This window comes from Rhinichthys klamathensis, unplaced genomic scaffold (genome assembly GCF_029890125.1).
Source record: "Rhinichthys klamathensis goyatoka isolate OS25496 unplaced genomic scaffold, OSU_Roscu_1.1 h1tg000419l_1, whole genome shotgun sequence".
Lineage (NCBI taxonomy): Eukaryota > Metazoa > Chordata > Actinopteri > Cypriniformes > Leuciscidae > Rhinichthys > Rhinichthys klamathensis.
Window position 1 is genome coordinate 1,171,287 of NW_026606917.1, and position 25,596 is coordinate 1,196,882.

The 25,596-nt window shown below is 40.3% G+C and overlaps 1 protein-coding gene across 8 annotated transcripts in view; it reads right to left on the bottom strand.

Annotated features, from left to right (window-relative positions):
* The window catches only part of sulf2b (sulfatase 2b), a 44,588-nt gene continuing 18,992 nt past the window's right edge, over positions 1-25,596 (bottom strand). For 3 of the 8 annotated variants that reach the window (XM_056235340.1, XM_056235339.1, XM_056235338.1), the window contains 14 exons: positions 23,742-23,892; positions 22,855-23,030; positions 20,261-20,389; positions 16,886-16,942; positions 16,651-16,783; positions 13,667-13,892; positions 11,155-11,392; positions 10,906-11,002; positions 10,561-10,655; positions 8,092-8,154; positions 7,836-8,008; positions 6,398-6,540; positions 3,742-3,865; positions 1-751 (listed from right to left, as the gene is read on the bottom strand). In XM_056235340.1, coding sequence (XP_056091315.1) covers positions 150-751; positions 3,742-3,865; positions 6,398-6,540; positions 7,836-8,008; positions 8,092-8,154; positions 10,561-10,655; positions 10,906-11,002; positions 11,155-11,392; positions 13,667-13,892; positions 16,651-16,783; positions 16,886-16,942; positions 20,261-20,389; positions 22,855-23,030; positions 23,742-23,892 — 2,407 coding nt within the window. In that variant the 3' untranslated portion in view covers positions 1-149. Of the gene's footprint in view, positions 752-1,199; positions 1,254-2,010; positions 2,045-3,741; positions 3,866-6,397; positions 6,541-7,835; positions 8,009-8,091; positions 8,155-10,560; positions 10,656-10,905; positions 11,003-11,154; positions 11,393-13,666; positions 13,893-16,650; positions 16,784-16,885; positions 16,943-20,260; positions 20,390-22,854; positions 23,031-23,741; positions 23,893-25,596 lie in introns of all 8 variants that reach the window. The other 5 variants (XM_056235343.1, XM_056235342.1, XM_056235345.1 and 2 more) reach the window with 5 other exon arrangements.

Here is a 25,596-nt window from a genome sequence, read left to right on the forward strand (position 1 = left end):
AGCGAGTGAACATATGAGAGAAGAAAAATGAACTGAAGGACTGTATGCTGGCATAAACCCTCCTCTTTCTTCACTTCCTTCAAATTTAGAAGTATTTTGCGATGTCTTTCTGACGAGGGACGGTGTGAGCGAGGAACATTACATGAGAGTCAAACCGTTTCCTGCAAAATGTCATTGCAGTCGCAGTGGGTGGAGCTTAACTTTCCTGTCCGTCTCTGAACAAACTCCTCCTCTTCCTCCTCATCGACATCCCTCCCTTCTCTCAGGCCGTCCCCTTTCAGTTCTCCGAGAGGAGCGTCCAAGCCCGCCTTGTCCATGGGGCGTGATGAAGACGAAGAAGAAGAGGGACGTTCCTGTTGGTTCAGCCCAAAAGCATCCCTCAAAACCTCAGCACCAGCTTCCTTCAGTAAAAGCGCGGGGGTGGCCAGAGTGGTCAGGTAGATGGCTGAAGCGGATTGGCTGGAGGACACCAGGGCGTGGCCTCTCCCGGTGTGTTTGTCCTCGGGACGGGGAGGAGAGTACGGCTGGTTGTCGTTGCTGAGGAGCGTGAACATGTGCTCCACGGAGCGGCTGAAATGAGCCCAGTCCTCGAGGCTGAGGGTGAAGTTGAGTTTGAGATCGTAGGCGTGCTCATCAAGTCTGTACAAAGGTTCAAGTTCGGACCAGTTAGACTCGCCGGGAAACAGGTCGGTGTCTTCCGGGACGTCCTCGTTCCATGAGTTATCCTTCCCATCCTTCCCAAATCTGTCCTCTGTGGGGGAACATCACACACACACAAGCACAGCCACAACTATTAAACATTTGCGTCCAGCGGCAAAACGATTTAAGGCACTGATTACAAGTGGATGCATCAAAATGGAGATGGATGCTTGGGATTTCATGTTAAATGAAAAGGAAAAAAACAAAACAACGAAAAACCCTGAAAAGGATGGTGAAGGCAGGAAGAACGTAAATGTTTCAGGCATTGAGTGAGATGAGGTGAAGATGATGGGGGCATGTGGAGGGAATCTTCCCTCGTGCTTTTGAACAGTTTCCATGCCTCTACAAACTAAATCAAGCCATCATGCAGGCCAGGCAGAACGTAATGCATTCAAGAGAAAGGAAATTAAAGAGAGAGAGCGAGAGAACGGTGATTCAAAGTAGTGGCTTGGTGGCATTGTATCCTACGGACGAGAAGCAGAATTATTGTCCAAACTCACAGCGATTTGGAGACAGGCTTCCTCACTTTAGGCCATTTCCGGCGCTGAAACTGCCTAATGCGACAAGCAACGATAAGACAAACTGTTACCCCGCCCCCAAACTCAAGCATGTGACAGAGACAGAGCCAATCAGAGAACTCAGAGGCTTTCACACACACACACACACAACAAAACCCAAGGCTGAATACATGCAAGGCACAGTATAGGGCTAGAGAGAGGGAGACAAAACAAGAGAGACAAAGACAGAGAGAGAAAGAGAGTACAGAATCTAAAGGAGAAGACATCTGACATGTCAAGGAAGTAAACTTAGCTTTTATATAGTATTATATATTAGCTTTTATTCCAGTAAAGGACATTTTAGACAGCTTTCCAGCTCAATCCCACACATTTTTGTAGAGAAGAATCATATCTTTTAAAAATACAAGCTGCCCATTTTTGTTTTAAACTCCTAGACTTCCATTGCAAGTGCATTACTGTACACAATCGGTTTTGTTTCTACAAACTGAAGAATAAGTTAAGATTGTTTTCTACAGTGGAGCTTTTAACAGCAAACTGACATCAAATCAGTTCAAGTTTCTCCATCTTCCTTTGTGACAGAGGTCTTCTCCTTGCTTTCACATTGAGGAGTGAATTCCTACGATGCCTTTAGGTGTGTGTGTGTGATTGTGCATCAGACTACTTCAACATTCACGTTTAAGCTTCAAGCTGTCTACAACAGAACTGCAGAAGTGGATTAGTATCTTCATCCAAAATAATCTCACAGTAAAGGCTTCTAGTCTAAAATGGGGTTAAATTCATTTGGCAGTGATACCTGTATTCATCATAGCTGCTTCTCTCTTTACCCCCTGAAGAAGAGACAATATCATTAGTTAGAGAGTGTAAAAACAATGTGATGTACAACCCCATCATGTTTAAGATCCTCAGGAAAGCATTACTGGGCTTCTGTCCAAGGGTCATGTGGAAGGTCGCATTGCCAAAATAAGATCTTTCGTTGTTATGAATGAAGTCTCAAGGGTCAGGCGAATTGAGCTTGAAGAAACGAACCGGATAAAAGTAATCTTTTGGAAAATAATGCATCTGCAGGCTCAATATGCAGATGCGGAGTGTTATTGTTCATTTTGAGCTGTTCCGATCCCTTTCAAATGATTTTTACACATAATAAAATACTCAACTGACTTTATCTGTTCTGTAAAACAGCGGTTCTCAGACCGGTCTGTTAAAAGAAACAGGACAGCAGGAATAGACGATACTGCGCAAAGCTTCTAGGTTGTACGTCACACGCATCACACACATGACCAGCGTCGGCCAATAGTGAGCCTACGTGTGACGTGCAACACAGAAGCTTTGCGCAGTTTCACTACGTGAAATCTCACGGCCCACAACAGAACCGGAAGACAATACAATGCTGAATACAGTTGTTTTTGTTATTTTTGGACTAAAATGTATTTCCAATGCTTCATAACATTCTAACTATCCCACTGGTGTCACATGGACTACTTTGATGATGTCTTTATTTCCTTTCTGGACAAGGACAGTATACCGTACATACATTTTCAATGGAGGACAGAAACCTCTCGGACTAAATCTAAAATATCTTAAACTGTGTTCCGAAGATGAACGGAGGTCTTACGGGCTTGGGACGACATGAGTCATTAATGACATAATTTTCAATTTTTTGGGTGAACTATCTCTTTAAAAGGAAGAAAAGGCAATGCTGATGTCAAAGGTCAAGTGTTCAAAAAAAATCTACAAATGTATCTGTCAGCGTACCAAATTATGCAGATGCAAACGTGGACAGGTTGCATAACGCAAACATTTGGGGTCAATAAGTTTTTTGTTTTTAATAAGAAATTCAGCATTCGCATTAAAGGAATAAATTACATTGTAAAATATTTTAAAATAGAAAAGTGTTAAAAAAAATCTTAGCGAACCCAAACTTTGGAACGAAATGTATTTAAAAATAATCAAAAAATGAATTATTTCCTTTCCAACCTGAAAAGAAGTTCTATGCCAATATAAATCACTCTATTTTTACTCTACTCTTGTATTTTAATGTGACCTTTCGACATATTTAATCCGATCGCAAGCACTGGCGAGTTTTAACATGACATGAGCTGTCCTTGAGTTCATTTGGTAAATAAAATAAATCTGGTTTTATCAGTGGAATGATCACTTCTGCTGAAAATGAATTTCAAGTTTTGAGAGCAGGGACTACTAAAGACATGGTAACACCCTCAGACAGCATGCTGTGGCACATCATGATCACCCTTCAGGACAGCAGCTCAGGAGGTGATGCTAAGAGTTTCTGTTTGCATATAAAAACAAGGAGAAAACAGGAAGCAAGGCAGGGCCAGGGATCAGGTGAGGATGATGAAGATGAAGATGCGATATTCCATGTCACCCGTTGCCTTGTGTGTGTGTGTGTGTGTGTGTATCAGTCACACGTATCAGTCAGTGTGTCGCAACCTCCGGGCCGGATGCCTAGCACCTGTCTTTGCATAAGTATAAGTGTGTGTGTGTTATACGAGTGTGTGTGACTCACCCATGTCGAGGCTGCGTGTGCGAGGGTTACACTGCTTGTGTCCCTTACAGCCTCTGAGCTCCATGAGCTGCACATGCAGTTGATTGAGAACATACCGGTCCAGTGTGTTCACCGCATTCACCAACTACACACACATGCAGAGAGAGATGCACCATCACAGCAATTCATAATGTTTATTCCTTTCTGATAACATTTTTGACTAAATATTTTCACAATATAAAATTATATTACCTCAAAACTGAACTTCCATAACAATTTCAAGATTTGGTGTCATTTTCGTCACACTGAAATTAGGTTATGTAGCTTTATATATATATATATACAGTAGGGGTGTAATGGTTCACAAAATTCACGGTTCGGTTCGGTACGGTTTGGTACGTTTCCGATACAGCAAAAAGAAAGAAATGCCAGAGAAATTTCCTTGATTTAATTTTTTTAATTGTATTTTTATTAAAACTAACATCATAAAGTATGATATTTTTTAACTTAAAGCAATGATGGAGCTATACTTGACAAACAAAACAGCTCCTTGGACAAAATGAAATGTAATATTGTAGTTATAAACAAAGGTTTATTTTAGTTCAGATTAACATTTGAGGGCACCAATTGTATTCATAATGTCAAAATAAAACCGACGTGATGTTACCTGAAACCATTACAGCCTACTATTCCTGCCAAACGTCCATGGTTACAGTTAGTAGTGTGCATGTCCATGGTGAATGTTGCAGATCTGTGGACACTGGATAGTTCATTCATGGCACAATGTTTCTTCCTGTTTTCCACGTCAGCGCTATTCTCCGTTAATAACGGAGAAATGTGAATGTTTCTCACTATATCTCTCAGCGATGTTATTACTTCAGAGGCGAATCCAAATGTTTTCTTTACTGGATTTGGCTGTGTAGTAACAGTGCTGATGATTAAGATCGGCTCGCGCTGCATTGGTCCAAACTGATAAACGGTCCGTCAACCACACAATAACGAGGGGCTCAGTTTCATTCCGCTTACATTACATTTGCCATTTGATGTTGGGCAATGTTGTGGTCACGCCAGCGTCTCTTACAATATGAGTGCACTTGCCACGCGTGACGCGCCTACATTTGAAATAACGAAATTTTGGTCGGTAGGAAAAATGGTCCAACGAACCGTTCGGTTTAAAAATGCGTACCGAAAACCAAACCGAAAGCCTCGTACCGAACGGTTCAATACGAATACGTGTATCGTTACACCCCTAATATACAGTATATATATATATATATATATACAGTATATATATATATACACTCACCTAAAGGATTATTAGGAACACCATACTAATACTGTGTTTGACCCCCTTTCGCTTCCAGAACCGCCTTAATTCTACGTGGCATTGATTCAACAAGGTGCTGAGAGCATTCTTTAGAAATGTTGGCCCATATTGATAGGATAGCATCTTGCAGTTGATGGAGATTTGTGGGATGGACATCCAGGGCACGAAGCTCCCGTTCCACCACATCCCAAAGATGCTCAATTGGGTTGAGATCTGGTGACTGTGGGGGCCATTTTAGTACAGTGAACTCATTGTCATGTTCAAGAAACCAATTTGAAATGATTCGAGCTTTGTGACATGGTGCATTATCCTGCTGGAACTAGCCATCAGAGGATGGGTACATGGTGGCCATAAAGGGATGGACATGGTCAGAAACAATGCTCAGGTAGGCCGTTGCATTTAAACGATGCCCAATTGGCACTAAGGGGCCTAAAGTGTGCCAAGAAAACATCCCCCACACCATTACACCACCACCACCAGCCTGCACAGTGGTAGCAAAGGCATGATGGATCCATGTTCTCATTCTGTTTACGCCAAATTCTGACTCTACCATCTGAATGTCTCAACAGAAATCGAGACTCATCAGACCAGGCAACATTTTTCCAGTCTTCAACTGTCCAATTTTGGTGAGCTCTTGCAAATTGTAGCCTCTTTTTCCTATTTGTAGTGGAGATGAGTGGTACCTGGTGGGGTCTTCTGCTGTTGTAGCCCATCCGCCTCAAGGTTGTGCGTGTTGTGGCTTCACAAATGCTTTGCTGCATACCTCGGTTGTAACGAGTGGTTATTTCAGTCAAAGTTGCTCTTCTATCAGCTTGAATCAGTCGGCCCATTCTCCTCTGACCTCTAGCATCAACAAGGCATTTTCGCCCACAGGACTGCCGCATACGGGATGTTTTTCCCTTTTCACACCATTCTTTGTAAACCCTAGAAATGGTTGTGCGTGAAAATCCCAGTAACTGAGCAGATTGTGAAATACTTAGACCGGCCCGTCTGGCACCAACAACCATGCCACGCTCAAAATTGCTTACATCACCTTTCTTTCCCATTCTGACATTCAGTTTGGAGTTCAGGAGATTGTCTTGACCAGGACCACACCCCTAAATGCATTGAAGCAACTGCCATGTGATTGGTTGATTAGATAATTGCATTAATGAGAAATTGAACAGGTGTTCCTAATAATCCTTTAGGTGAGTGTATATACGTATATACTGTAAATATATATAGTATAATGCACTGATGAATTGTGTAAAATAAATTATACATAATTACATGTAATAGTTTGACTGAGTAATAGTAAGAATAAACGCGGTCCATGGTGATTTCATGTTGTCTTTATATATGACCACTGACCTGATACGGATCTGTGTTGATATCAAAGTACTCCAGAAATCCAGTGGCAAATTCACAGAACAGGAAGTTGTGTGTCTCATTAATGGTCCTCATGCACCAGTAGGTGTTGTTATTGGCACTAGTGCACGCACAAAACGGCCCCACTGAAAACAAAAAGACACAAAAGAGAGGGGCATATTGATCCAGACATAACTTACAGACATTAACTGTCCATCCACCTATTTTATGAGCATTTTGGGATTTTAGATAAAAAACGCTGGATGGAAATGCCAAGATGTGCACAAATTCAATTGAGGAGGATAATTTTTTTATCCGATAAGAAAACATGTGCATAAACTGAAATGGAAACATATTTATCGAATAAATTCCTCGTAAAAAAAACATAAAAACCATAAACAAAGTCGGTAACACTTTATTTTAAGGTGCTTGTAATAAGCAGTAATTAACAGTTAATAAGACACTTATAAGACCTTATAAGAAGCATATAAGATGCATATAAGCATTAACTAATGATAATAAATAAATTAAATTAAATAATACATTTCTCAAGTATCAATACATTGCACTTTTAGAACAGCCGAACAAACATAAATGGTAACACAAACTCCCAGTCACTTAAAAATTGACCTTCCCAAGAGGGAGTAGTTTCCCTGATCTCTTCAGGGCCTGGACCTTTAATTAACCCTTATATGAAGTAGTTAATGCTTATATTCATCTTATATGCTTCTTATAAGGTCTTATAAGTGTCTTATTAACTGTTAATTACTGCTTATTACAAGCACCTTAAAATAAAGTGTTACCGTGCTGGTTGTCGTGTGTGTGTGTGTGTCTTACGTGTCCAGAAGGGAGCGGTCTGTCAGTGCTGGTTGTCGTGTGTGTGTGTGTGTCTTACGTGTCCAGAAGGGAGCGGTCTGCCAGTGCTGGTTGTCGTGTGTGTGTGTGTGTGTGTCTTACGTGTCCAGAAGGGAGCGGTCTGCCAGTGCTGGTTGTTGTGTGTGTGTGTGTGTCTTACGTGTCCAGAAGGAAGCGGTCTGCCAGTGCTGGTTGTCGTGTGTGTGTGTGTGTGTGTCTTACGTGTCCAGAAGGGAGCGGTCTGCCAGTGCTGGTTGTCGTGTGTGTGTGTGTGTGTCTTACGTGTCCAGAAGGGAGCGGTCTGCCAGTGCTGGTTGTCGTGTGTGTGTGTGTGTGTCTTACGTGTCCAGAAGGGAGCGGTCTGCCAGTGCTGGTTGTCGTGTGTGTGTGTGTGTGTGTCTTACGTGTCCAGAAGGAAGCGGTCTGCCAGTGCTGGTTGTCGTGTGTGTGTGTGTGTGTGTCTTACGTGTCCAGAAGGGAGCGGTCTGCCAGTGCTGGTTGTCGTGTGTGTGTGTGTGTGTCTTACGTGTCCAGAAGGGAGCGGTCTGCCAGTGCTGGTTGTCGTGTGTGTGTGTGTGTGTCTTACGTGTCCAGAAGGGAGCGGTCTGCCAGTGCTGGTTGTCGTGTGTGAAGCAGGTAAGGCCAGGCATGCTGCAGGTGTCATTGTTGCGCAGACGCTTCAGTAACTTCCTCAGCTTCTTCCTGCGCTTCTGCTCCAGTAATAACCAGGCCTTCTTATCCTTGTCCTTTCCTTTCCTACTGAGGACGAGAGAACAATCAAAACCATAATCAACTCATATGCATTCACACACACTCTACATACAGTAGACACAGGAACCCACCTGAACGGATGGACGCCTCCTGCTTTGTATTTCCTCAGTTTACTCTTGTACTTTGATTTGTAACTTAAAGAGAAGAAAAATATAATAACAATTTATTAAGCATATTTTAATACAATTGTATCAAACATATTTTATTACGTATCAACTATATTTTAATTATTAACGTTAAAATATTAAAATTAGTTATTTATATTTATTTAATTATGTATTTTATTTATTGTATACATGTATGTAAAAAACATATAAACAAAATGTAAAATTATTCATAATAAATGATTTAATCATTAATAATAATTAAATAAATTTGTATATCATTTATCCATCCATCCATCTTCTTCCGCTTATCCGGGGCCGGGTCGCGGGGGCAGCAGTCTAAGCAGAGATGCCCAGACTTCCCTCTCCCTAGACACTTCCTCCAGCTCTTCCGGGGGGACACCGAGGCGTTCCCAGGCCAGCCGGGAGACATAGTCTCTCCAGCGTGTCCTAGGTCTTCCCCGGGGTCTCCTCCCAGTGGGACGTGCCCGGAACACCTCCCCGGGAAGGCGTTCAGGAGGCATCCGAAACAGATGCCCGAGCCACCTCAGCTGAGCCCTCTCGATGTGGAGAAGCAGCGGCTCTACTCTGAGCTCCTCCCGAGTGACCCAGCTTCTCACCCTATCTCTAAGGGATCGCCCAGCCACCCTGCGGAGAAAGCTCATTTCGGCCGCCTGTATCCGGGATCTTGTCCTTTCGGTCATGACCCAAAGCTCATGACCATAGGTGAGAGTAGGAACGTAGATTGACCGGTAAATCGAGAGCTTTGCCTTACGGCTCAGCTCTTTCTTCACCACAACAGACCGGTACATCGACCGCATTACTGCAGAAGCTGCACCGATCCGTCTGTCAATCTCCCGTTCCATCCTTCCCTCACTCGTGAACAAGACCCCAAGATACTTAAACTCCTCGACTTGAGGAAGGATCTCTCCACCAACCTGAAGTGGGCAAGCCACCCTTTTCCGACTGAGGACCATGGCCTCAGATTTGGAGGTGCTGATTCTCATCCCAGCCGCTTCACACTCGGCTGCAAACCGTCCCAGTGCATGCTGAAGGTCCTGGTGTGAAGGGGCCAACACGACAACATCATCCGCAAAAAGCAGAGACAAAATCGCATGGTCCCCAAACCTGACACCCTCCGGCCCCTGGCTGCGCCTAGAAATTCTGTCCATAAAAATTATGAACAGAACCGGCGACAAAGGGCAGCCCTGCCGGAGTCCAACATGCACCGGGAAGAAGTCTGACTTACTACCGGCAATGCGAACCAAGCTCCTGCTCCGGTCATACAGGGACCGGACAGCCCTTAGCAAAGGACCCGGGACCCCATACTCTCGGAGCACCCTCCACAGGCCGCCTCGGGGGACACAGTCGAATGCCTTCTCCAAATCCACAAAGCACATGTGGACTGGTTGGGCAAACTCCCATGAACCCTCCAGCACCCTGTAGAGGGTATAGAGCTGGTCCAGTGTTCCACTGCCTGGACGAAAACCGCACTGTTCCTCCTGAATCCGAGGTTCCACTATCGGCCGTATTCTCCTCTCCAGTACCCTGGCATAGACTTTCCCAGGGAGGCTGAGAAGTGTGATCCCCCTGTAGTTGGAACACACCCTCCGGTCCCCCTTCTTAAAAAGGGGGACCACCACCCCGGTCTGCCATCCCAGAGGCACTGTCCCCGACCGCCACGCGATGCTGCAGAGGCGTGTCAGCCAAGACAGCCCCACAACATCCAGAGACTTGAGGTACTCAGGGCGGATCTCATCCACCCCCGGTGCCTTGCCACCGAGGAGTTTCTTGACTACCTCGGTGACTTCAGCTAGGGTGATGGACGAGTCCACCTCTGAGCCCTCAGCCTCTGCTTCCTCAATAGAAGACGTGACGGCGGGATTGAGGAGATCCTCGAAGTATTCCTTCCACCGTCCGACGACATCCCCAGTTGAGGTCAACAGCCGCCCACCTCCACTGTAAACAGCGTTGGTAGGGCACTGTTTCCCTCTCCTGAGGCGCCGGACAGTTTGCCAGAATCTCTTCGAGGCCAGTCGATAGTCCTTCTCCATGGCCTCACCGAACTCCTCCCAGGCCCGAGTTTTTGCCTCCACAACCACCCGGGCTGCAGTCCGCTTGGCCTGCCGGTTCCTGTCAGCTGCCCCAGGAGTCCCACAAGCCAACCAGGCCCGATAGGACTCCTTCTTCAGCTTGACGACATCCTTTACTTCCAGTGTCCACCCCAGGGTTCGGGGATTGCCGCCTCGACAGGCACCGGAGACCTTACGGCCACAGCTCCGAGCAGCCGCTTCGACAATGGAGGTTTCCATTGTAATTAATTTTAATTTAATTAATACTTATTAAAAAAATTATCTAAGTAAACAGTAGACATAAAAATATTGACAAAAACGGTCCATCAGTGATGCAGAGATGATTGACAGATGTCACTCTCACTAGTATTTGTTGCAGTCACACTCTTCAGGTCGTGCTTTTTTCAGGTGACCTCTGACCTCACGCAGGTTTTTAATCTTGGTCTGGAGTGTTTCGATCTGGGAAAGAGATGACAGTGTACATATATTAATGTTGTAAGTATCATTGTGATACATGAGTAACTTTTATGAAGTTTTATTGATGATTTTTCGTTTTTTTTTTTCATTCAAATGTAAAAGTAATTTTTTTGAGCTTGCAGCTGGTCATCGTTCATATATTTATCCTATGGAAAAAAGCAACGTGAACATTCTGCTAAACGTCCCCTTTTGGAGCAGCATGTTGACAGAAGTGTGTCAGCGTGTGTCTTACTTCATGGTCGATGTGGAGCTTGTGGTCCTTCCACGCTTGCAGTGATTTGTACAGACCACCGTCACATTTCACTGTATCATTGGCCAAAATGGCACATCTGAAACACACACACACACACACACACACACACACACACACACACACACACACACACACACACACACACACACACACACACACACACACACATATTCTCAGTACACTACAGTCCCTCTTGTCTCGGTCATGTGTCTCTCGTGAAGCACACACCTGTGAGTGACTTTAATGGAGGAGGGCACAGTCAGGCTGTTGCTGGTCTGGCCGACTGCAGTGGGTCCCATCCCGCTGAACTCGTCCTCATCCGCTGTGTTCTGCTGGAGGCTGAGGTTCCTGGGGCCCGCGGGTCTGTGCTCATGATCCAGGTCCACTGCGTACAGGTCTCCTCCCATCTCCATGGAAACAGCACGGGCAAAGCGGTTCCTGGAGTAGCTCTTCATTGACTTCAGTTCTGTCAATCAAACGCAGGGCTTCGCATTATCTCTTGTCCAGGACAAAAACAGGGCCAAAATAAATATATATATATATATATATATATATATATATTGTAAACATTGATATATATATATATACACACACACACACACACACACACACACACTGATATCTATATCTATTAACATATATTAAAAAATAAAGGAAAAATACTTTATAAATTGTAATGGTGTTTTTCACAAAATTAAAAATTAAGTGATTCTGATAATAACATTATTCACATTATTATTATTATTATTATATAATATTCCAGAAAAGTACATTTTCTTGTTATTTCCTGAAAACCGTTATTTTAAATTATAATAAAATGTCACTATATTATTGTTCTTACTGTATTTTTGATCAATTTAATGCAGCCTTGGTGAACGGAAGAGACATATATATATATATATATATATTAGTGCTGTCAAACGATTAAAATATTTAATCGCGATTAATCGCATTAATGTCATAGTTAACTCGCGATTAACTGCATTTAATCACACATTTTTATCTATTCTAAATGTCTCTTGATTTCTTTTTGTCCCATTATTTTTTCTCATTTTAATGCTCTTATCAACATGGAAAAGTGGATCGGCTTGCTTTGTGCAAATGTTTTTTTATTGAAAACAACATTGACATATACTGTGTTCAATTTCACACTAAAACATTCTCACTTGGAGCAAATAATCTCTCACACAATGTAACACTGTCCATCAATAAAAGGGTGAAAGAAATACTGACGAGGTCCTGATATTGACGAGGGGGCGGAGAATTCGCATCAGCTGTGTGTGTGTGTGTGTGTGTGCTGGCCATCATCAAGTGGTGTTTCAGACTGGACGTGCTGCGATGATGATCAGTTCACAACGACAAAACACACAGATCACTTTGGTCTTGTCAATGGAACCATTTGGCAACTTTTTAAAAGTAAACTTTCCATTCAGAATCTTATTGGCATCCATTTCGGCGTCTCGCGCTCGTCATCCACTCAAAACTGGACGTTTTGAACGTTCCTATAACATTCAGAAATAACGTTTTTATAACTTAATGGGAACGTTATGAAAACGTTCTTATAACCTAAAATTGTTAGCTGGGGAAGAGGAGAGATTCGCGATTGCACTGAACACGTTTTTAAGTGCAGGCATATTCTCTGAGCGAGCCCAGAGAAAATTCTTACAAGAGCAGCGTGTCTCTGAGAGCGCGCGACTCGAGCAGAGAGATTCGTGCTCGGCACATTATATTCCGCGCGCGAGCAGAGAGATTCGCGCTCGCGCATCCGGCTCGCAAGCCCAAACAAGTGTGTGCGGCGTGCCTGTTGTTTTGTTTCCGATCTAGCTAGATCCGCTTGCGCTTTCAAAACGTCCTCGCGCGGCGCAAGCCATTGAAATGAATGGGTTTCATCATAGCGCAGCGCCGTGCATGCTGTCCTGTTGCAAAAGCATGTGAAAAAAAAAAACGACAAAGTTTGCTAGGCCATAAAGACCGTTAATCGCGCGATAAAAAAATTAACGCCGTTAAAATTGTTTTGCGTTAACGCCGTTAATAACGCGTTTAACTGACAGCCCTAATATATATATATATATATATATATATATATATATATATATATATATATATATATATATAAAATTATTAGAATAATATTAAATAAATCATTATTAATTATTATTATTATTATAATTTTTTGAAATAACAATGAATACATTTTTCAAATAATTTGAACACAATAATTATATTTATAAAAATAATACATGATTTATTATAATTAAACAACTACTACTAATATTTTGAACAGTAATTGAAAGTTTACTATACTAAATAAATCTTTCTGATAGATTTGACAAATTTAGAACAACTATGAAGAGATGATTGACAGATGTCAGTCACTAGTATTTGTAGCAAGTTAAGAGCAAATTTCCTTAAATTTAGTGAAAATTTAGTAAACAAAGTAGAGTAATCATGATAATAATAATTATACTAATAACAATCAGAAGAACAATTTAAAAACAAAAACAAAAAACATATATATAATACATTTTACATAATTATATATGGCCTAATATTGCATTAAAGTCTTTTCTTTTGTGTGTACGTTTTACCTCCACTGGAGGGCAGCAGAGGCACAAAGAATAATTGACTGAATGCATCCCTAATGATTTTTGTGTGTGTGTGTGTGTGTGTGTGTGTGTGTGTGTGGAGGACTTGTTGCTGTGTGTGCCTGTAGCTGTGCAGTATATCTCGCCGTACTCACTCTTTTTGGAGAAGAGTTTGTTCTTGGAGAAGGTGCTGTAGCTTTTGGGTTCACAGTTGCAGGCTTGAGGCTCAGAGTTCACGCTGACATCAGCGCTCATGCTCTGAAGATAAAGCTGGGATTTGATGCTGGATACAGACGGCTTCCGCACTGCAGACAGACTGGCCATGCCTTTGCATTTAGACAACCTCAGCTTCCCTGTGGCGTCTTCAACACACTGCCACTTCTGCAGAGAGAGAGAGAGAGAGAGAGAGAGAGAGAGAGAGAGAGAGAGAGAGAGAGAGAGAGAGAGAGACATCTTCATGGATTCTTACTCTGATGATCCATACACTAACAGTACAATAACAGAAAGTCCCATTGCTGTTTAGGCATGATACCATGGTAATACCATCTATACCTTTTTTGTTGCAACGATACCTTGATAAACTTGTTTTTTTTTTTTATTGTAGTGTAAATGCCAGGGTACATTAAAGTAATGCTATCTATTACCATACCATATTTTTTATATAACAAGCCAGCTCTCTTGATATGACTCTATTAACGATGTTCTTATAAAATAATCTTAGCTCATTCCTCTGTAATTGAACTGTATTTGACAGTGTCTGCTCATAAAGACAACTTGTTTGACACCATCAAAACCGATTAACTTTTCACCTTGACGAGTGTGTGTGTGTGTGTGTGTGCTTATACACTGGAAGTAAAAGGTGAAAATGAACCCCTTGCCTAGTGTGTGAAATCTTACTCAGCTGAAATGATCTCATATCCACCTCGTTAAAAGCTTCGTTAAAGAGGAACCCAAGTTACGCCGCGCTCTGAGCCGCACACTATCAGAGAGATGGCCCTGTGGTTAAAGTCCCCATGAAACCAAAAGTGACAATTCTTTTGTTATGGAATATAGCAGTGTTTATTAAAAATGATTTATCCGTGCAGATCGTTATTACTTTTTTAAATTCGCATGCCCTCTTACAGCTCATCTCGTCTCTTCTTTAATGATGTCCCTGGCGTGAGGGCGGGGGCGACCACCTGTCACTCACATGAGATCGACCAATAGCAAACCACAACATCCAATCAGCTTCCCATGGATAGAATCAAGCCCCGCCCTACATTTTGACATTTCAGTTGATTATAAATAACAATAGGGAAGAAACGACTATTGCAACTTCTGTTTCATGCTGACTTAAAAGACTGGTAAATGAAAGAATGTGGGTTTGAACTTATAAAGGCCAATCCAGCAAACTGTACCAGGTGCTACTGTATCTGTGCTGGGAATTGTGCCGTGCAAATTAGATGAGTTTTAACCTTTAATTACCTGATTCTAAGTAAATCAGGAGCTAAAACAATGCAGAAAGCATGTGCACGTAAACAACACTATCAATTTCCCCTTTTACTTGTTTTGGAAACTCAAATTTGTCTTGCTTTGAAAAACTGTGAAGGTGCGTAAAGACAAACGTCTTGATCAAAACTGAAAAGAAGATGTAGAAATAATGCCTGACTGACATGAAAAAGAAAGAAAGAGCTGGAGAAAAGAGGACTGGATGGAGAGGATAGATAATGCAGGAATGGGCTGCGGGTCCCTGGAGGACTACAGTGGGCCAGTCTTGTTAGACTGAAAGTGAGAGCATGAAATTTCAGGTGTCTGATCTGACAGCCCAGACATCTCTCTGTTCACACTTCTGTTTCAACAGACGGCTCACACACACACACACACACACACCTACTGGTAATTGTGTGAGGGTCTATAGTGACAAAATATGCCAAAAAGCATGCAAATATTACCAGGTGCCATGGTAATATTATGGGTTTAAAGTTTTTTATGAAACACTGCACCCCCCCCCCTGCAAAAGTGTGTATTTTAATAATGAAAAAATTACTATATTTGTAATAATAATTAATAAATTATTATAATTTTTTTCTGGGCGGCGGGAAGTTGTGTGAATCACAGACGTGCTTGGTGATGCCCATTAACTGGTGAAGCCATAGCTCATGAATATTTATCAGATTATGCACAAACGATTGAACATGAGATTTTAGTGTTTTAAAGAGTATTTGTGACATATTGAGGTCAGCAATAGAGTTTTTGCTCATTTTCAAAGAGAGCTGCCACTCATATGCAGAGTACGCAGTTTGTGTAGGGCACCATGCATTTTGAGCCATAGTAAAGCTATTGGTAGGATTATCATGATTTCTCAATTTCAAAAATGTTATATGTTAAATTTTAAAAAGAAAAATCCTCGATTGCAATTAGCCCGTGTCGAGTAATAATACTCGATGTTTGTAATAATACGTAATGTACATAAGATGATTGTTTATATTATGTATATTACATTATGTGTTGTTCAATAAAACCATAAAACTACTTGCTTTTGATACTTTCTTTGAACCATTTATTAAAGCCTCATTGTTATTCTAGATGTATTCAAGTAATTTTACTGGTCATTGTTCACTTAAGTCTATTTTTATTACCATCAAAATATTATCCGATTACTTGATTAATCGTGAAAATAATCGACTTATTACTCAATTGGCAAAATATTTGTTAGTTTCTATTTAATACAAATCATTTTAGTTTGTATTTTATGCTGTAGAGTTACAATTTATTTTCTTACAACAATACTATTCTGCTTAGGACACCCATTTGGCCAAGACAAAATTGATTGCAAGACAAAATTGAAAGGCAAAAATCATCTACAGAAACAATTTCACTAGCGCTTTGAGCTGCTACTTGCGATATTTCGTTCGATAACATTCCTACATCTGCTCCTGTCGGTCACATGATTCTGTAGGTCCATGAACGCATGTATCAACAAATGAACGTTAAGCATGAACTCGACTCGTGGTTTTGTGGGGTAGTGGGTTGTAATCCTGCATATAAATATATATATATATGGGTGTGTATATATATATATATATTTATATTAATTGTGCGAGATTGCCAGGAAAAATAAAAAGGAAAGAAAGATTCTCCTGTGTGTATGTTGTTGTACCTGGCCGATCTGTTCACATGGCGTCTGGTACTCTGCGCGCTGGCACAGGTCTTTAACACGCTGGTATTTGGGCAGGTAGTTCTCCTCCTGGGCCATATCTTTCTCGTCATTCAGTATTTTATGTAGCAGTTTCCTGTCACCAGAGAAGAAAAACCCGAATAAACATTTGTTGACCTTTCACACCAAGAACCCAGAGCTCTCAGGCTGTTTTCAGACTTCATTTGTGCTGACTCACCCCCTCTCCACCAGGAACGAGTCCCTCCACACTTTTCCCTTCTTGTTGAGCTGGAACCTGCAATTGGGAGAGACAGGTGAATATTGATTTACCGGCTTTGTTACTGATCATCTGGAACAGCAAATTGGCCAGAAATTGGCCTTCTCTCAGCGCTTTCGAATGATGACTAAACGTGACAAATTGAGCCTGGGATTAAAAAAGAATGAAAAAATAGTAAAGCAGAATTTATTATTACATTGTTTTTTTTTTACAAACGGCTTAAACAGAAATCCAGCCTGCGATTACATTTTTTTTCTCCCCTATGCCGTCCCTGATAAAAAACAGAAGGATGTATGGAGGTGCCCTGTGCACCTCCCGACCTTCTCTGCAGATATGAGCTATTGATCCGTGCTCTCACACACACTCTCTGATCTCCGCAGGAGTTTTGGACAGATTTAAGAGTGTTCTGGCTGGCCTTTTCTCCTATTCAGACTCCTCTTGTTAGTGGTACTAAGGCGGCATTATTACACAAACCCCAAACCTAAAATGATGCATACTTTGTCCCATGCCATTTGCACAACAGACGAATTATACTTTAAAATCATGGGGATTATTGAAGAAAGTTTTTCTATTGTGTCAATGATGTATTAGTGTCCACAATAAAAGAAAGTTTTAAACTCATGTGCCAAGTTCTTAGAAATGTATTCTTTGCATTCATGTTGGTTTTGAAAACTACCATTTTTAAGGAACGTTTCACTTTTTTTTTTTCAGGTACTGAAGGTCTATTTAGCCATTCAAGTAGGAAAGTGAATAATCAAATGTAAAAAATTCAACGCTTCATAGTTTTCACTGTATGAATTAAATATGCATTGATTCTTATTAAAGCTTACAAAGGTTCTTCAGCCAAGAGCAGTGAGTGATTTTCTGCATGTATATTAGGCTGCTGTCACTTTAAGAGTTAAAGCGTGGATCTGACATACTGACGCGCATTCAATTTTCACATTCAAAACTGTTTACTTTGCATTACTGGAATAATGTTTATTCATAACTTTGAGAGAACCTTGCCAAGAACCTTTCCTGTTAGTTGAGGAACAGCGCTCGAGTAAAATCGTTTGAAAGTTTAAACTGGCAAGACTTTAAAACTGTTGTGATGATACAGAAAATCAATGTCACATTAGCATAACCACGATAGAGATGGTAATCAGAAACAATAATAATTGAAACCATCCATTGAACTGATAGAATGTGCACTGTAGCACGATACTAACAATCTCTCAGTAAAGGCCGATTGTGGAGATGTTTTAGTCATATTGCTAATTTTTAGACATATTTTGGACAAGAAAATCTTGTTTCTTTTGATTACTAGTAAGCAAGAGACCCAGAGACCCTAACGACTGCTTAGAGATGCCTTAAAAACCAGCTAGAACATGTGGAAGCGGATGAAATATAAAGATCTAATTGTTTAATTAGTGTCTGAGGTGATTGAGAGATGTAGCCCTTCAGCTCTCTGCCAGTCATTTTTCCTGAAAGACCCTCTTCCCTCCGGATTTCTTATTTCCTGTCCCCCCACCTCCTGCTGAGATATGCATCTCTTCCTCTCATCTAAAATAAAAGAGGTACGCAGGCTAGCGGAAGAGTGCAGAGATGAGATTTCAGCAGGTGTCATGGTGATGAGGGGCTCTGTGCCAGTAGGACGCCTGGCAGACTGCCATCTGCTGCCACTCAATGACAATGAAGTGAGGCGAGGTGCTGTTCCTGCAGCTCTGACAGACTCAGGATTAGGCTAAATGCAATGTGTCATTGTCCTCAGGAAACTCAGCAGTACAAATAGGATCAAGTAATATAGCGAAGTAGTGCTGTTGATTCTGAAGGCCACTAAAAAAGATAACATTGGCTGTGTATACCACAGTTCTTAATAAATATCTCTGGCCTTACTGTGCGCAGTTCATCAGTTCATGTTTTAATATACATGTATTTACTTCAAAATCAGTGTTGAGGAAAGTTACTTTTAAAAGTAATGTGTTAGTTACTACAAATGTTATGTTTAACTAAAGTAATTTTTGTTTATTTGTGTGGTTAACTTGGGTCATCAAAGGTCAGCAGGAAAGACATTGGATAATAAGATTTAATACACAAAGAGTATTTGTGTTCTTTAACATTTAATTATTGCAGGTTTGTGTAATAGTCTGAGAGTTTGCACTGCAAGTGAGATGAGTAAAAGTCTGCTCACATTTATTCTAAAACTACAATAACCATCATGTTCGGACAGCACACACAACGCCTCTGCACTTATTCCTCATTTCTCTCAACATGGGGACAGGAGAGCTGTCAGTCAATAAATGAGAAAACAAAGTAACTAGCGTTGAAGTGGTTTAAATCTTATTTTACTGACCGTTCTCAGTTCGTTTCTATGAGTGGTTACAGGTTTGAGATTAGCTCTGTTTTCACTGGTGTTCCCCAGGGCTCAGTCTTGGGCCCTTTACTCTTTAAGATTTATCTGTCACCACATCATTTGTCATTTGCTGATATACAATCAAAATCTGGTGGATTCTCTCTGGCTGTATTTCTGAGATAAAAACGTGGATGAGTAATAATTTCTTGTGTCTCATGCTCATTGGTTCCCTTCATCAAATTTCCAAAGCTGGTACACTGTCTTTGACTATTGATGGCTCTGTTTTGAAGAGAGGAACCTTGGAGTTATATTTGATGCTAGACTTTTATTTGATTCTTTTGTTCATAGTACAGTTAAAACATCCTTTTTTTCACCTCAGTAATATAGCACGATTGCGTCCTATGCTAAATTTCTCTGTAGCTGAAAAGGTGAAAACTCATTCGTTGTCTCTCGGACAGATAACTGCAATGCCCGTTTAGCTGGAGTTTCTTGAAGAAAGGTTCTTGACTGGTTCCAGGATATGCAATCATATTACTCCAGTTTTGGAGTCCTTACTCTGGCTCCCGGTCAGGTTTCGTGTTGATTTTAGAATTATAATGCTGACATATAAAGCATTGCACGGCTTGGCTTCACATTATTTATCTAAATTGTTAAACTCCTATTTCTCAAATCGCAGATTGAGCTCTTCACAATCCAAATAAATAAATGAAGTGTTTTATTATTATTATTAGTAACTGGAAAAAAAGTAATTGATTACAAAACTCACGTTACTTGTAATGCATTACCCCCAACACTGCTCAAAATGTACCAACTGATCTGACTTTTCTATTCAGCTAATGTAACCTAAGACACAATAACAACTGACCAATAAACTCATACAGTACTTCCACTTTCTACAATTCAGTCAGGTGAAAAAAATTAAGTACCACTCTATATTATTGCCCACTCAGTGTAGGAAATACTCAACTTTTTTTTTTATGACACACTTCAGGAGACAATCTCACCTGTTCATGACACGGTCTGTGTCCAGGAGCTTGAGGACGGATTTGCCATCCATGTCTGGTGGAACATCCATCCCTGCAATATCCAGGATGGTGGGGGCCAAGTCTATGTTCAACACGATGTGTGGGTTGCTATGGAAACAGAAGAGGGGGTCGCCATTTGACATAATGGTCAGAAACCGGCACATGAACACTGACTGATAATAAGATAAGGACAGTGAGAGAAATAGAGAGATCCAGGGCTTGGAATTCAGCCTCTACTACTGAATACTCTATTTAATACAGAATACACACTGCATTCTCTTTACTATTTTTAATAGTAGTATGTGAAACAGTATGCATTATACAACAATATACTTTTTGTTTGAAATTTCATGATCCACTGAGGTGGTATGCAATGCCAAGTGGGTCAATTTTCCCCACTATACATTGATGTTCACTTATTCCCTATGTCGTTTGCAGTGTTATTCAGACTGAACATATACGGCTCATAGGATTTAGGATGTCACATAAGATGGTTGAATACCCACTGAAGTATTGGGAAATCAGATGTGATGGCAGCCTGCAGCACACACACTTACAGGGCTGCACTCGCCTTTCAAGCAACTGTCATTGATATAAATGTGAATGATAACACAGTGGTTCTCAAACATTTTGACTCCAAACGAGACCCCTCATTGACCAAGACAATATTCAAAGGCCCTAAATATATGTTCTGGTATTTGTGCTGTGGTGCTACTTTTTTTACTTACAGAAACTAGGAGTGTCAATATGTTCAAATAATTTTAGAAAATAATTATAACAAATTATATTAAATTACAATAAAATTTCAATAATTAAATTCGGCAATTCAGAAGATCCAAGAACTGAAAGTTATTCAGGGTTCATAATTGAATCTAAATGGCTTCTCCACTTTGTGATTAAGGTTTTTAAAATTATTTTTATCTCACAAATATTAATCTACTGGATAAAATATTGGAGTAAAAACTAGAGTAATGTACATTCTTTATAGAAATGTTCTTGGATTATAAGGATTTTATTAATATCCATGACTTTTCCAGGTCTATAGTACATCACACTTTTAAAATTCTCTCAAATATCCAGGTTTTTAAAGGATTCTGGTTATTAAACAAAAATGACAGTCGAGGGAACTAATTAAAATAAGAAATATCATCTTACATCCTCATTTTTAGCTGTTTTAGTTTATTTTATAGCTTGGTTTGTCTTATTTTAAATAACTAAAAACCATCTTCCCTCTTTGAGAACCACTGTGAACTAACAGATATAGAGCTCGCCTCTTTGCCTGATATATTAAACATTTTCACTCTCTGACACAGAAGTAAACATCAAACCCAAACACCCTCAATGTGATTTAGACCTACCGAGGCTTTTAATTTTGATTAAAAAAAAATCATTCAAAACTGATTTCACTTGATCGTTTCAAATCCTGTGAAGTCAATGGAATGAAACTCAGTGGCGATTAATCCAATCATATCCGTTCAAAGTTTTCAAAAAGTAAATTAGCCTCATCTGGCTCTAATTTTATTGCCTAAAGGCTCATCTGATGTTGAACTGAGCCCAGCTGTGCCTCTCTCACCCGGAGTCTCTTGCCAAACACTTTATCCTCTTTTCTGTCTTTCTTTCACAGTATAAAGTCTTGTGGTCTTCACATGAGTGGACTTTACTGCTGCTAATCAGCTTTTCTGAGAAGGAGAGAAGCCAGATCACACAGCAGTGCAACAAGAATACCATATTAAACACTTGCGAGAGAAAGAGAGATTGAGTTTTCAACATTTAAAAAGAGGTCTGGTCTGGTGCACCCTTGGGGATGCAGGTTCAAATATGGCCTGCAACAAGTGCTGATCTCATTCCCCCTCTCTATATGTGGCAGGGCATTGGAAAGTCATTAAAAGCCCATAAATCAAGAAGCACAGTTCAGACCTCATTAAAAAGTAACATTAGCCCCTGTACAAAAACATTAAACAAAGAGCAATTGCTATAGACATAAATCATATACTAAAGTATATGCTACCTAATTATTTGCATAAAAAAGTAAAAATATATACTTTTGGGAAATAATCGTTATATTTTAAGAGCCTTTCTGCAATGCAGTGCAATGAAAATAAGCCAACCGTGTAAAAAGCTTTAAGAACAAGCTAAAGTCTCTGCAAAGCTTTCAGCAAATCAGTCAGGACACTAGAAAAATGTTATGTTGTCTAATATATCCACATATATATTTGACACATTTTTTTGTGAGCAATGTATTTAGCATGTCTCTTGGATGTTATATGGAACAACACTCTTGTCCGAAAATGTAGTCTTAACCCTATTCCTACCCCTAAACCTAACCCTACCCTAACTTATCCCTAAAATCAGAGGGAAATGATAGGTGAATAACACTGATGTAGAAGCATCTAGCCCTGGATGTAAGCCTAAACTTGACATAAACTGTAAACTTGTCCCTGAAAATCTGATTGGCTGATTGGACTGTTGTTCCAGGATCAACAAAGATGTAGATCCAGGAACACGTCACACTTGGTGAAACCAGGTTCTGCTCTCTTGGACAGCACCATCACATACACAACTCAAACACTTACATGCCTCCTGCCTCCACATTTGGGCCGCGGATGTAAAAGGGAACTCTGATGTCAAACTCGTAGGGCATGGATTTCCCCTTGACCAGTCCGAACTGACCGATGTGGTACCCGTGGTCAGCCGTGTAGATTACATACGTGTTGTCCAGCTCCCCAGTGTCCACCAACATGTTGTATATCTATATTCAAACAAAAGAAACATGACAGTGGTAGAATAAATTATAGATCATTTTGGGGTTGCATTTTGGAGAAATGCGAGACAAAACATACAGAATTTGAATGTAATATAATATTATGCACTGTCATGGCTCGCAAAAAAATTATTTTTCCTGGGAAAACTGTAAATTTACAAAACCCTTTTTTAAATATTGTTTTGTGAGATGCACCATTCTAATTTGTGTTAACTAAAAGTAAAACAATTAAAAATGATTTTTGTTCAAATAAATGTATGAAATAAAGCTTCAATAAAATAAATAAATAAAGGTACTTTAAAAAAAAAACATTAAAACATAAAAATACTTAAACTTAAAGTAAAATCAACATTAAATCTAAACTTAACATATAAAAATAAAAGCTAAACATTAACAGATAGCATAATATTATATAAAGAGTACTAAAATAACACTAAAATGTATGTTTTGATCAACTTTGGAGTACCATAATGTACAATTGAAACATAAGCTTTGAATTATTTTTAGAATATTAGAATTATTCGGTACGTTATCCATAGAACTACCATAGAAATGCAATCTGATACCATAAATGTACAATGGTACTGCCATAGTTTTGCCTAAGGAATGAAGTTTGTACCCATTCTAAAAATGCTCTTTTATTTTAGGGGTAAGGATGGTTCATAAATATTATATTATATTATAATCTATACCATGTACCTTCTCCACACTATCGTCCACGGACAGCAGCGTTTGCAGTCTCTTGCGCTGCAGCATGTTGGTGAACTCCATGTGAATGGGCTTCATGGAGCCGGTGTAACGCATAATCCAGTGTTTGTCTGGATTAGGGGCGTAATTATAACTGGGCGTTCTGAAAGGAGAAGAAAAGAGTGGCAGTTAGTGGACCTGCTGGAGCATGACTGAGAGAAATCGAGAGTTTTCAGAGCTTCTCCAGACACTGTTTGTCGACTGCGTTCTGCTGATGTTGCGGAAAACACACAGACAGATTTTGACAGCTGGGATGATGTGTCTGTGTGAATGTGTGAAGTGTGTGTGTGTGTGTGTGTTTGCATGGTCAGAATTACAAATGACAGCAATCGAATGTACGCTCTCTCTCTCCCGTCTCCTCGAAAATGACACATTGCAATTTGACAGTCTCACGGTTTCTTAGGCTCTGACTGACAGACTGACACTCTGTAAATGTAATGGTTGTTCAACCATTATTGAGGGACAAAAAGAGCGAGAAGTGTTTGTAGCTCCTCCTCCTCGCTCCTGTGACAGGCGTGAGATCGAGGCCTATTAGAAACAAACAGCACTTACACTCGAAGCCTTTACGGTTGTGATTAAAAGCCCCCAGCTCTATTGTTTAACAGCCTTTACTTAAAGCCCTTCTACAGACAAATCAATGTGAGCATCATCGCGCTGATCTGCTTTCTGCCTGGCCTTGCTTTGTGGCTGTCGTATATTTAAACTGATAACAACTTAGTGACAACAAGGGATGTAACTCTCTCTCTCTCTCTCTCGTTGGTGTATCTGTGTATTTCTGTGTCCGTACTGGAATAGATGTGTGTGCTGCTGTTCTTTTGTCACTTGTTTGTCTGTACAGTAGCTCTAATGTGCTTTCTACCTAAACATTTTAAGGTAAAAAAACATGAAAACATTTTAATGAATATTTCCCTACTAATGGAGTAGTGTTAGGGATTTTAATTAATCTCAGTGATTTCAATCAATTTACTAAAAATATTCATACACTGTTCACTGATTCACTCATTGCCCCTTGTTTTATCTTGTTATATCGGTGTATAGTTTATCCTCCATTTTATCACCTCCCAGTTCATTCATTTCACTCACAAACATGATCCTTCATTCAGTGTCACTCTGGTCCTGTTTACACCTAGCATTAAGATGCGTTTTCGTCGATCCGATCACAAGTTGAAGATACTAAATACAAGTGTAAATAGGGTCTAAACGTTTTGAGCTTGACCGCTTTCAGAAGTAGAAAACGCAGTAAACCGGATTGCTTTCCTAGTGTAGACGTTCAAGTGGTCGAATCTGCATATGATAAGCCAATAAATACCACATATTGACATAATACATAATCATTGTGGGACATGTTGTGAGAAAGTGGTTTAAATACCAACGCTATCTCACCACCAATTCGTACGAATTCGTACGAGTGATTAAAAGGTGGCTAATTCGTACAAATTCGTACGACCTCACTCGTACGAATTCGTACGATTTGTCTAAACCCACGTGATGGGTAGGTTTAGGGGCGGGGTCAGGGGTCGGTCATTCGTACGAATTCATACGAATTTGGTAACTCGTAAAATATGTACGAATTAGCAAAAATCGTACGAATTTGTACGAGTCAGGTCGTACGAATTAGCCACCTCGTAAAATTCGTACGAATTCCCGTGAGATCAGGTTGGAAATACATGGGTTATGGTCAAAATCGCAGCTGCTTTCTTTAACTTTTTCATTTGCTTCCTTTCACTTTCGTAATCCACATACGCTGCACTGGTTCGAGAATACAGAAACATTTTAAGTAAAAATAGCTCTGATCTGACTCACAACA